Below are 11,481 nucleotides of genomic sequence, written 5' to 3' on the forward strand. Positions count from 1 at the left end.
AGTCGGTGCGAGAGCAGCACTCACCTGGGTCTGTGCGCGCCGCGTTGCGCCAGGGCTCCTGCGCTGTCCTGCGCTCCGCTCTCGGCACCACCTTTCCTGGCTCCACCGCCCCCAGCCCGCACCCGAGCGCTGAGGTGGCAAGGGCAGGTCTGCGTGCGAGCACCCCGCCGGCTGGCAGCCAGGCGCGCGAGGGCCGCCCTTGCCGGCGCTCCCAGCCCGCGCTGTCTGCTCTCAGGAACCTGGCCTGGCGCGCAGTGTCAGAGGCCCCCGCGGCGGCGGCAGGCCGAGCCCACAGGGGCATTAGGCCAACTCCCCCCTCCCGCCCTGCGCACGCGGAATTCTCTATTATTATTATTAAAGAATCCCCCAGAACTTGTTTACGTTAAACCCTGTAAACTTCCTGCCAGGGCCTTTGCCATCTCTCGGGAAATCGGAACCTGCGCTTTGAAAATGGGGCCGCGGGGCCAAATAGGCGGGTTTTCAGTGTGTGTTGGGGGTGGGGGAGGGCAACTGAACTACGTGTGAGTTCAGATCCGAGCGTGGCGTGTGTACGCGTGAGTGGGAGTGAGTGCGAACTTAAGCTCCTGTGGGCCTTAAGCTTCCGTGTCAGCGAGTGCATTAGTGGGTGCGCACAAGCCTGAGCGCCCTCTGCACATGAGTGTGCACACACGCATGGGTGTGTTTACACGTCTGTTTGCGTAATTTACCGGGTTTGCATGTGCATCAAGACATGTATGTGTGTGCTAATGTGTGGACAAGAGCGCGAGGGTGTGCGCGCACGGGTGAGTGACTGAGCACGCCGCTTGTTCCCGGGCCTGTGCGATCTGGGTCGCCTCTGGGCCAGCGGGTTCTCACTCGCCCCTGTCAGGCCCGCGGCGCCCGAGACAAAGCGGCCGCGACTCGTGCTGCGCTTTCGTTTTCCGCCTGCGCTCTGCCCCGGCGGCTGCCCGCCCGCTCGCAAGCTGCTGGGCGAGTCCGAAAAATCCCGGGCGCGGCGCAGTTCTTCCCGGGGCGGGGAGAGTGGGTAGGCGGTCCCTCGCGGGAACTTACGCCGGCCGGCCGCGAGGACCGGAGTCGAGCCGGCTGTGCCTGCGATGGTCACGACCGGGAGGCCGCCGCACTTGCGATTTGCTACAGAGCTGTGCGCGTCGGGGAAGGCCCCGGCCCAGGGCGCGTTTCCCGCCGCGCCGCCCGGGCGGGGAAGGCGGGGTCCAGCGCGCACCGGGGCTGAACCGCGGGCGGAGGGCGCATTAACACTTGCTCGCCAGGTTGGTGGAGGCGGGGCGGATTCTGCTGGCGGCCGCGGGGCGGCGAGAGTGGGGGCTCTTTAAGCGCCCACCAACGCGGGGGCCCGAGGGGGGCAGGGACGGAGGGAGGGAACTCCGGGAGGGTCTTAGGCCGACCCGCGAGAGGCAGCCGAGCGGAGATGGAGTGAAGGCTGCCTCGCCCGGAATCTCGGAGCCGAGCGCCGCGGGCGGCGGGGACTCAGGGCTGCTCCCGGCTGGGGCGCACGGCCGTAAGCCCTGGAGGTGGTGCCTCCCCCCAAAAAATACCGGCGGGGGTAGCTTCCTCACGGCCTCCGCCCGGGCTGCCCTCGGCCTCAGCTCGGCTCCTTTCCTTGTGGGAGGGCGAGAGAGAAAGAGGGAGGAGAGAGGTGGGGGAGGCGGGAGTTGGAGAGAGAGGGGCTCTGAGCCAACCGCCGGCGGATCCAGCAGCTCCTCGGGGAGGGCGGGCGGGAGCGCGGGGGCGGGCGCGCCGCGGCTCGCTCGGGAGAAGTGGCCGCCGATGACGGCAGAGGTGCAGCCAGCCCCGCGCGCGCAGCCCCCTCCCCCTCGCCCTCCTCCCCCCCCTCGTCCTCTTCCTCCTCCTCCTCCTCCTCCTCCCGGCCCGTCCGCGGCGCAGAGCAGCGGCGGCAGCGGCGGCGGCGGCAGCAGCCACCCGATGTCTTCGGCGCCCGAGAAGCAGCAGCCACCGCACGGCGGCGGCGGCGGCGGCGGCGGCGGCGGGGGAGGCGGCGCGGCCATGGACCCCGCGTCGTCCGGCCCGTCCAAGGCCAAGAAGACCAACGCCGGCATCCGGCGCCCGGAGAAGCCGCCCTATTCCTACATCGCGCTCATCGTCATGGCCATCCAGAGTTCACCCACCAAGCGCCTGACGCTGAGCGAGATCTACCAGTTCCTGCAGAGCCGCTTCCCCTTCTTCCGCGGCTCCTACCAGGGCTGGAAGAACTCCGTGCGCCACAACCTCTCGCTCAACGAGTGCTTCATCAAGCTACCCAAGGGCCTTGGGCGGCCCGGCAAGGGCCACTACTGGACCATCGACCCGGCCAGCGAGTTCATGTTCGAGGAGGGCTCCTTTCGGCGGCGGCCGCGCGGCTTCCGAAGGAAATGCCAGGCGCTCAAGCCCATGTACAGCATGATGAACGGGCTCGGCTTCAACCACCTCCCGGACACCTACGGCTTCCAGGGCTCGGCCGGCGGCCTCTCGTGCCCGCCCAACAGCCTGGCGCTGGAGGGCGGCCTGGGCATGATGAACGGCCACTTGCCGGGCAACGTGGACGGCATGGCCCTGCCCAGCCACTCGGTGCCCCACCTGCCTTCCAACGGCGGCCACTCGTACATGGGCAGCTGCGGCGGCGCGGCGGCCGGCGAGTACCCGCACCACGACAGCTCGGTGCCCGCCTCCCCGCTGCTGCCCACCGGCGCCGGCGGGGTCATGGAGCCGCACGCCGTCTACTCGGGCTCGGCGGCGGCCTGGCCGCCCTCGGCGTCCGCGGCGCTCAACAGCGGCGCCTCTTACATCAAGCAGCAGCCCCTGTCCCCCTGTAACCCCGCGGCCAACCCCCTGTCCGGCAGCCTCTCCACGCACTCCCTGGAGCAGCCGTATCTGCACCAGAACAGCCACAACGCCCCAGCCGAGCTGCAAGGTGAGTGGGGAGGCCGAGGGCGCCCTGGTCCCCGGGAAGTCGAGTCTGAGTGGCAGCGGGACCCAGCCAGGGGCGAGCCCCTCCACTTCTGTGGTCGGAACCCCAAGGTTGAGGGGAGGCACCAGCTCCCCAAGGTGTCTCTTGGCCCCACCTCTCCCCCTTCGAAGAGTGACTACCGCTCTTGACCCTAGTTTGGGCCAATCTGTTTCTCTTTCTGTTCGAACTCCAGCTGCCAGCTGCTCCAGGCCTGACCAGGTAGGCCGGTCCTTAGCCAGATGTCCCAGACCGCAGTGCCCTAAGTCCTTTTGTGTCCCTTAAGTCCCCTCACAGCTCGGAAAGATCCTGGGATGGACCCAAGGCTCCCAGCCCTGGCCAGATGGCTGTCCCTCCCTGGTGGTGGCCCTCAGGCTGCCTGGAGAGCTGCCTCTGCCTGGGGCTGGGCGGAACGGAAGAGTTAGGCCCAAAGCCGCTGGGCCAGCGCTCAGAGGCTCAGCCCCGGCCTTTCAGGGAACCAGACCTGGCAGAGCCACAGCTGAGTCCAGGGGCATTTTGTGATGACTGAGGCAGGAGGGTGCCGTGGCCAGGCCCCGGAGGGTCAGAGCTGCAGACCGGGCCATGGGGGCTCCTTGTTTTTTAGGATCCAAGTTTTCAGGTCCCCACACCCCCAACACCCCTGATACCCCAATACCCCGAACATGCAGAAGCATCTGCCAAGGGAGATGCGGCAGCCTCGCCTCCTGATTCTGCCCCAGGCCCCCCGCAGTCTGCAGGCCCAGCTCTGGAAAAAGCTGGAGTGAGCTTGCCAGGGCCAGTCCAGGGTCAGCTGTCAGCAGCCCCAGGAGGCAGGAGCCAGGCCTGGAGGCCTTAGGCAGCCTCTCTGCGGGCGGACTCCCCGGCTCCGGGGCCTGTTCTCTGGAGAAGCTTCTTCTCACCCCTGCTGCTGGCCTGGCGCTGGCCCTGCACTGGCCTCTCCTTCGACCCCGCCGGCAGTCGTAGCCTCTGAGGTTGGGGGTGGTGGTGGCTGCCCTGGCGGTGACGGCCATGGGCGTTAGGGGCCCTCCACTTAGCCTCCCTCACCACTTCCCCTATGGCTCTGGAAGCCCTGGGCCCCTGCACGGTGTCCGAGGCTGGACAGGCACGCAGCAGGCAGGCAGGCAGGCAGGCAGGCAGGCCGTGGCAAGTGTTCTGGAGTCTTTTCCTTGGGTGCGCAGCCGGAAGGCCGGGACTCGGGGAGGAGGGCGGGGAGGCGGCCGTGCTCTGGAGCCAGGCTGGCAGGCCCTGTGCGCCCCACGGGAGCACTGCTCCTCTGCCTGAACTCTGAGCCACCGTGGCTAACTCTTCTGCTCCCCCAACCCCTCCTGTCGCCTCGCCTTGCAGGCATCCCGCGGTATCACTCGCAGTCGCCCAGCATGTGTGACCGAAAGGAATTTGTCTTCTCTTTCAATGCCATGGCGTCCTCTTCCATGCACTCGGCCGGCGGGGGCTCCTACTACCACCAGCAGGTCACCTACCAAGACATCAAGCCTTGCGTGATGTGAGGCTGCCGCCGCAGGCCCTCCTGGTGCAGGCAGGCGGGTCACAGGGACCCTGGACCGGCACAAGAAACTGCTTTATTCTCGAGGTATAACCGTCGGCAGAAGGAAAGGGTTCCACCTCTCCCCAACCGGAGTTTTTGGCAAGGAGTCCCCAATGCAAAGACACAGCGCTGCGGTTGGCACCTCCTTCCTCACTCCCTCAAAATTGTTAAGAAATGGTAGTGGTGGGTCTGATCTGACTGCAGCCATCGGTAAATAAAAGTTTTTGATCCTGTTGAACCCGCCTGAGACGGTGCTGTGCAGGGGAAAGCCTTCCGCATCCACACAGGAATTCTGCTGAGGTCCCCCCTCCTTCCGGCCAATGGCAGAAGTGGGGGAAAATTTTTAGAAGAAAAGCAAACATGTGAGACCAATCATTATCAAATACTTTTATTTTTTGGTTGAGTATTTATCTTTTTATTTTTTATTTTTTTTGAAAGAATGTCTTGGAATGCGCAAGTCTCCCTTTAGAGCCGTCTTTTGCGGGGAGCGGGAAGTGACAAGAGCTCAGATCTCCCTCCCGATCTCCCTCCCCACCTCCGAAGTCTCCTCCGTGGACCACAGGTGGATCTTTGTGCGAACAACTTGCATTTCGGAAGCCACTGTCCGTCTTTAAACAGAAAGTCGAAGGAGCCACGAAGCAAGCGGCCGTCCGGGCATCCGCCTCCGTCCCCTTCCATGTTCCTCCTCTTCCTTCGCTTCAGCCTCTTCTGTTATGTTTTGTCTTGAATTTTATTTAGACTTTTTCAGTGGGTATTTTTCTGTCTCCCAACCTCTACTGTAAACTTTCTGGTCCGAGAACGAGCCGAACACAGCGCGACGCAGGGACTAGGACGGCCCGGTGACCGCGCGGATTCAGGATTGCGGGGACGCAGAAAGGTTAAGGCACTTTTAAAAACTATAGCAAGGCTCCTGTTTATTTATTCTACTTTCTTTCCCTAATAATCAAAACACCGCGTAGGCTCCTCCGTTTATCAGTATTAATGGTGTAACTTTGTTGGCAATATTTGCCGTGTAGAATTTTTTTTAGATATCCATTGTAAATTTGAAACAAAGACCGATCTGTGTAAAAACAAATTTCCATATGTTTTATATAAATATATATATAATATGAAGGACTACCCTCCTTTTTTTTTTTGTATTTTGGCTGCTAGAGTGCAGCATTTGTGACACGTATTTGAAATTTGAAATTTCCTTCTGCACTGTATAAAAGGACCATTTGAGGATGTTTTGCCTTTTGTGTATTTTTTCCTAAAAAAAGAACAAAAATAAAAATGTATAACATTTGTACATGGCCTTTAAAATTGTATCAACTAGAAATAAAATTGCATGAGTATTTTATTGGGACTGAGATTGTAGAATACCTTCCAGACTCCCAAAGATAGAGGGGGGAAAAAAGAAAAAACAGGCTTTGGATCTCTAGACGTTTAAAAATTTACAATCTGGGTGATTCTGAGTACTTTTTTCTTTTTTGGCAAATCCTCCTCTTTTCACTCTTCATTCCACTTTGAAGTAAACGCTGGACAAGAGGAACTATTTTTCTTGGCTTCTGTTTTTTAAGAAGAGCCCTTTGCCCCTCTAAATGTCATTGATCGTTTTAAAGAAATAAACTTTTAAAGAACACTATAGACCTCCTTCCCCTAGGGAACACCAATTAAACCATATATGTGCACATATATGTGTATATACATATATATGTATATACATATATGTACATATATGTATACGTGTCCATGTACATAATATATGTTTTTTTGCCACTACAAGACCAATGAGAGTTTTACTTTGGGTTTCCGACTTTCTTGTTCTCTTGCCGTAGCTGTTATAAATCGTGAATCAACTTTAAGGTTTTTTTGTAGTTGTTGGTTTGTCTTGTTTTGTTTTGGCTTTTTGGTGCCTTGTTCTTGGTTTTCCCCGATAGAAAATCAAGCAAAATCTAAATGAGGCAAAAGGGCGCTTGGTGGGCCAGGTGACAGGCACCTTTCCAATCCTGTAACATTTATCTCCTAAGTCACAGTTCGTCCTCTCTGGGGGAAAAATATTTTTTAACACTTGTATCTTCCACTGACCACCCTCTTTCTATTCCAGCTCCCGGCTACCGAGAAAAACAAACACAGTAAGTCACATTGTTGGTGCGGTCCTTCCAGACCCACCGCAGTTTCTTGCATCGTGGGGTCGTGAGTCTCTGAACCTGGTTCTTCTCAGAGTTGACATTTTGGACGTGGGGGTAATTTCTCCGGTGCTCTGTTACATCAAAATTATCAATAAACTCGCCTGGGCAATTAATGTCCCCAACTAACAGCTGTCTATAAAATCGAGATAAAGGGGACAGGAAAAGGCCGGCGACTCCATCCCTTGGGGTCTCCGGCGGGCCGAAGCGTCAGGCCAGGCTCTGCCGGGCGCACGCGCCTGGCCCTGCGCTCCGAGAGCAGGTTCGCAGCAGGCGGAGAAGGCGGTCCTCCTGGGGCGAAGGGTCTTCTCTGCACCCTCCGCCTCCCACCAGAGCCCGGAAAACCAGTCCTGAGAAGAACCCCCAGGCCTCCTAGCGCGGGAACGCTGCGCTCGCGTCCGGTCAGCCTCTGCAGGCCAGAGGAGCTGGGAGCCCCTCCTCTCTCCCGCAGAGGCTGTGGCCCAGTTAGGGCAGAGGCTCCGGGGAAGAGGGGCTGATTAGGAGAAACCCAACTGCGCGCTCCCAGGTTTTCTTCTGCGGAGTCTCCAGCCCCTGCACCCACTCACTTGGCGCCCTGGCGGGCCAGAGGCCCCCGTGCGCCGTGGTTGTGCGTGGCTTTGGCGCCGCTGGACTAGCGTCCAGGGCGGCGGCAAAGCCCGGTTTCCTGTTCATCTCCTTGCCTTCGCTTCAGCGGGATCTCCCAGCGCACCCATGTCCAGGTCTAGCGGGGCGGGAGGCACCCAGGGGGGCTTGTGCAGGAAAACCGCTCCGGATTGCCCGAGGACGGTGACCGGCCTCGGTCTTCCGGCCTGACTTGCGGCCTGGGAATGAGAGGGAAAGTCCAGCCTTCCCGCAAGGAGATCCTGGCTCCAGGCAAGCCCGGAAGGGCCAGATAACGCAGCGAAACTGCCTCTGCGCCCGCGTCCGAGATTTCGCGCTGCCGCTGCTGCAGCGCCGAGACTGCGCTCGGCTGGGCTGTGTCTTCCTCGGGGTCCATTGCGTCCTGGGCTCGCACAGGGGTCGCGAGTGAAGCTCCCACGGCTGCGGGACGCCGCAAAAGCGCGCCCAGCATGTGCAAGTCACAAGCTTAAAACGCAAAGGGCTCCTGAGTCTGGTGCGAAATTATGCGCCCTGCGTGCATGAAGGACCCCTAGGATCAGCTAACACAGAGGCGTCCTAGGTAGAATTAATTCATAATCGCTCCGATTATCTTAGGGGTTTTTGTCCTGGAATAACGTAGAATTAATTCACAATGTCTTCATCTATTTTAAGGATTTTGCGCTGGAACAGGGAAGTCAAGATGCCCCTTGACATGAAATCCTCCCTGTAATAAAGCCCCGGAGCAGGGGCAGGAGCTGCTTGGAGCAGGAGCTGCTTGGAGCAGGGCTTCTGCGTGTGGATTACACATCAGCGGACGCCGCGATTCTCCGCGCGGGGCCGACGCCTTGGACGCACCCGAGCCTCAGCGGCTTTCTAGTTGCAGCCCCGGGCAGCAGAAGCGCCTGGGCGCGGCCTCCGAGCTCCTCAGCCCCAGGCAAGGGGGACTTCGCCGCCTGGAGCTCACCCGCAGGGCCCGTCCAGGCCAGCAGCGCCAGTCGCCCGGCCGGAAGGCGCCTGGGGTGTGGGCTTCTGATGGGAAGGCGCCTGGGCCACAGAGGTGTGCTCTTTCTGTTCTCTTTTCTCTTTGGGGCTGGAGGGGGTTGGTGGTCACAAAGGCATGGCTCCAGACCTTCCAGCCACCCACCAGCAGGCAGCTTTCGCTCAAAGGAGCTCAAAAGGAGCTAGGGTTCCTCCTCTGCGGCCACCCCAGCCCGAGCAAGACAAGTCACCTCTGAGCCTTGGTTTCCTCATCTCTAATAGTACAGTCCTGGTGGACCTTTTGGGGGCCGTGGTTAATGAGGCAGATGCTTCTAAGGAGTAAAGGGGTGGCCTGGTTCCTTGGTACCCAGACAGGAGTGGCCAAGTCAGACCTGGCTTTTCTCGCTGCGACATTTAGTGGGGCCAGTGTGGAGTGGTGGTGGTGTGTGTGTCTCCTTGTGGGGGGTGTGGGAACCATAAGAGGTGCAAATATCCATATTTTACAAGGCCCTCTGCTCAGGGACTTCTGGTCCCAGTGTGGGGACAGCTAAATTCCCATCTTCACAGACTTTCCCTCTCTTCCCAGGGATAAGGAAGATGGCTCACATAGCTGGAGAGAGACTTTTCACAGTGGGTTAGGGCTTGGGATGCCAACATACACCAGCCACCAGAATCTCCCCCAACCTCACTGACCCCTCCTAGGCATCCGAGTCCTGCGGATGACCCCATGGGGAAGTGGGAGATCAGAAGCCCCCTGAGCCCAGTGGCTTCACCTCTGATGGTAACTATCAGAGTCCAGCCTCATCAGAAATATTTGGGGTGTCAGTTTAAACAGCAGATTCGAGGGGTCCCTGACAGCTATTGGTTAGAATCTCTGGAGGGGGGACCCAGAAGTCCACGGTGTTCAAGGATAAGCTGGGTGGTCCTGGGTGAGCGCTAGTTTGGGTCTGTTCTCCCACGCTGGTCAAGGCTGCTCTGAGCGGCCTCTGCTGCCCCCTCCTGCCCGCCTGCTGGATCAGGCCCACGTGTCTGTAGCAGCAGCTGGTTGAGAGAACTTGGAGGCCAGGCAAACAGGCACCATGGCCACATTTGCAGGCATACCATGTGAACGCCGGGCCGGGGCAGGCCTTCTTCCCACATGGGCATCCCAGTCCACCCCAGCTCACCCTCGCTTGCTCCTGCCCCAGCTCTGTCCTTGTTACTCTACTTGTTTTGGAGGCAGACCCTGAGCTCAGGGAGGGTCAGTGACTGCTCCCGACATGATCGGTAAGATGTGGAATTTGGACTCAGACCCAGTACTTTCTGACCCTGAATCCTGTGTCACTTGCCATTACACCACAAGGCTCCTGGACACCCGTTTGCCTCCATCCACAGGGCCTAGTGGTAAAAGGAAAGTTGACGTGGGATCCATGATCTAGCCTCTGCTGGCTTCCGGCCTCCAGAGGAGAGCTGGCAATGGGCAGGACCACAGGGAGTCGGGGTCTCCAAACACATGCTCTCAGACCCCCTCTTACCTTCCAGCTGAGCTAGGAGGGCGCTTGCAGGTGGGGCGGGAGCTGGCCTAGCAGCCAGTGCAGCTCAGACCCTGACCTTCACCCCTCTCCGGGTTCCGAGTATGATTCACGGGTTCCACCATGGCCTGCCATGGAAGCTTCCTTTGCTTCCTGGGGTCCCCTTAGACCAGCTGAGAAAAACTTCAGATGAAAGTGGGTGCTCAGACGCGGCTGCCTGCACAGCACTGTGGCCACCTCCACACTCTATGGAAACTTCTGGGCACCAATACGTCAGAGTTCTGGGCTCTGTCTTAAGGAGGAAGGCCCTTTTCCGGCGTCTTCTGCAGCGGAGCCCAGGGGCAGTGTCCTGGGCCACGTGGCCAGCAGGGTGGGACAACAAGGGAGGGGGTCGCATCCATCCATGAAGGGACGCTGACTTGTTGTGGGGCCGAGAGGAATCCCAGGCCTTTGACAATTCTGTCTTCGTGTGCTTTGGGGGTGCGCAGGGGCAGAGGAACGCCTGCTGTCTGCAAGCATAAAACATCGTGGGAGTTGGGGGTCTCCGAGCTGATTCTGGCTGGAAGGCTGTCCAATTTGCAGACTGTTCATTGCTCAATTAAACTCTTAAAATAAAACATTGCCAGCATGAAATGACAGATGGACAGAGGGGAACCGTCGCGGAACTATCTGCTCCACACGGGGCCCTGGCTACGTGTCCACCGCTGCACTAGATTTGCGATGGACATGTTGACGCACACCTGTCGTCACAGACGGACCACCCAGTGCCGTGTTGTCCCAGCCCAATGGCAAGGGAGCAAGCGTGTGGTGGTCGCACAGCAGCTAGCATTGAGGTGGGAAGGTGGCGGTCCCCACTGGAGCAGATGCCCAGGCCATGCACTGCCCAGCAGCTGAATACACAGGGCCATGTCCTGCAGTACCACCCAGCTGCTTCCAGCATCAGGACACCTAGGGTCATGTGGACACTCTGAAGAAACAACGACACCAAGGGCAGGATGACCACAAATGTCCTTAGCAGAGGGAGAAAGCTGCCCAGATGCAGTGTCTGCATGGTCCCTATGGTGGTCTTTCTCCCATCCCACAGTGCAGGATGTTTGCTGGGGACACAACCAAGAGGAAGCCTGGCAGAGCAGGGGCAGAGGGTCGCTGGGACCAGGTGCAGGCATCCTTTCTGAGTTATTTTGGACAATGTTCTATGTCTGTGGGGTGGCAGCCTAGGGAGGAGCAATGCCACACGCAGGGCCCTTGAGAGTGCTGTCGTGCTGTGACCAGCCGCCGCAGGCATTTTATGGAAACTGCCGCCAGCACTCCAGGGAGCAGGCACGGACGCCGTGTTCCCCCCACCCCATGTTCCCCGGCAGGTCTGGGGTCTGGGCCACGGGGAAGCGTGCTGAGTCTACAAATGTCCCTGGAAGAGGAGAGCAACATTTCTGTTCTGGACACTTCCCCCCAAACAGGCTGTGATCTATCAGTGCATGGCGTTTCTGTGAGGCAGGAAGCACTGGCCAACCCTGGCTTTCTGCTGTGACTCCTCGGCAGGGTCGCCAGCCTGATTGAGCAGAGAGGACTGCGCCGCCTCTGTCCAGGTGCAGGAGGTGGGCCAGCAAAGAGGGCAGGGCAAGGGGAGGCAGCCAGGGGAGGCTGGGCGAGGCCACAGCAAATGTAGGTCATGAGGACAGGAGGGACAGGAGGGCAGCTGTCCCGGCTCACTTCCCAGGGGCC

General features: G+C 59.5%; 2 protein-coding genes across 20 annotated transcripts in view; one reads left to right on the forward strand and one right to left on the reverse strand.

The window, feature by feature from the left end:
• Nucleotides 1-419, reverse strand: part of LOC101059267 (uncharacterized) — a 34,522-nt gene extending 34,103 nt beyond the window's left edge. For 3 of the 18 annotated variants that reach the window (XR_010152675.1, XR_001710483.3, XR_010152661.1), the window contains exon 1: nucleotides 25-250. Coding sequence is in view for 3 of the 18 variants with exons in the window: in XM_063797906.1 (XP_063653976.1) it covers nucleotides 25-301 (277 nt within the window). In the remaining 15 variants the exon portion in view is untranslated. Of the gene's footprint in view, nucleotides 1-24 lie in introns of all 18 variants that reach the window. The other 15 variants (XR_010152662.1, XR_010152660.1, XR_010152674.1 and 12 more) reach the window with 11 other exon arrangements.
• A 563-nt stretch (nucleotides 420-982) lies between these two features.
• FOXF1 (forkhead box F1) lies at nucleotides 983-5,841 on the forward strand. Of its 2 annotated transcripts, XR_675098.5 has the most exons (3): nucleotides 983-2,926; nucleotides 4,304-4,547; nucleotides 4,941-5,841. XR_675098.5 is itself a non-coding variant. In XM_523449.8 (2 exons), the coding sequence occupies exons 1-2, from the start codon at nucleotides 1,786-1,788 to the stop codon at nucleotides 4,462-4,464; spliced, it is 1,302 nt and encodes a 433-aa protein (XP_523449.6). In that variant the 5' UTR covers nucleotides 983-1,785; the 3' UTR covers nucleotides 4,465-5,841. The 2 variants fall into 2 exon arrangements, 1 of the variants encoding a protein (XP_523449.6); XM_523449.8 differs by having other exon boundaries at nucleotides 4,304-5,841.
• Nucleotides 5,842-11,481: the final 5,640 nt, after the last annotated feature.

Source organism: Pan troglodytes, chromosome 18 (assembly GCF_028858775.2).
Source record: "Pan troglodytes isolate AG18354 chromosome 18, NHGRI_mPanTro3-v2.0_pri, whole genome shotgun sequence".
Lineage (NCBI taxonomy): Eukaryota > Metazoa > Chordata > Mammalia > Primates > Hominidae > Pan > Pan troglodytes.

Bases quoted from the DNA above. Each gene is read 5' to 3' on its own strand.
- FOXF1 (XM_523449.8), top strand. From the start codon at position 1,786: ATGACGGCAGAGGTGCAGCCAGCCCCGCGCGCGCAGCCCCCTCCCCCT. The intron at 2,927-4,303 runs GTGAGTGGGGAG...CTCGCCTTGCAG, and splicing joins CGCCCCAGCCGAGCTGCAAG to GCATCCCGCGGTATCACTCG.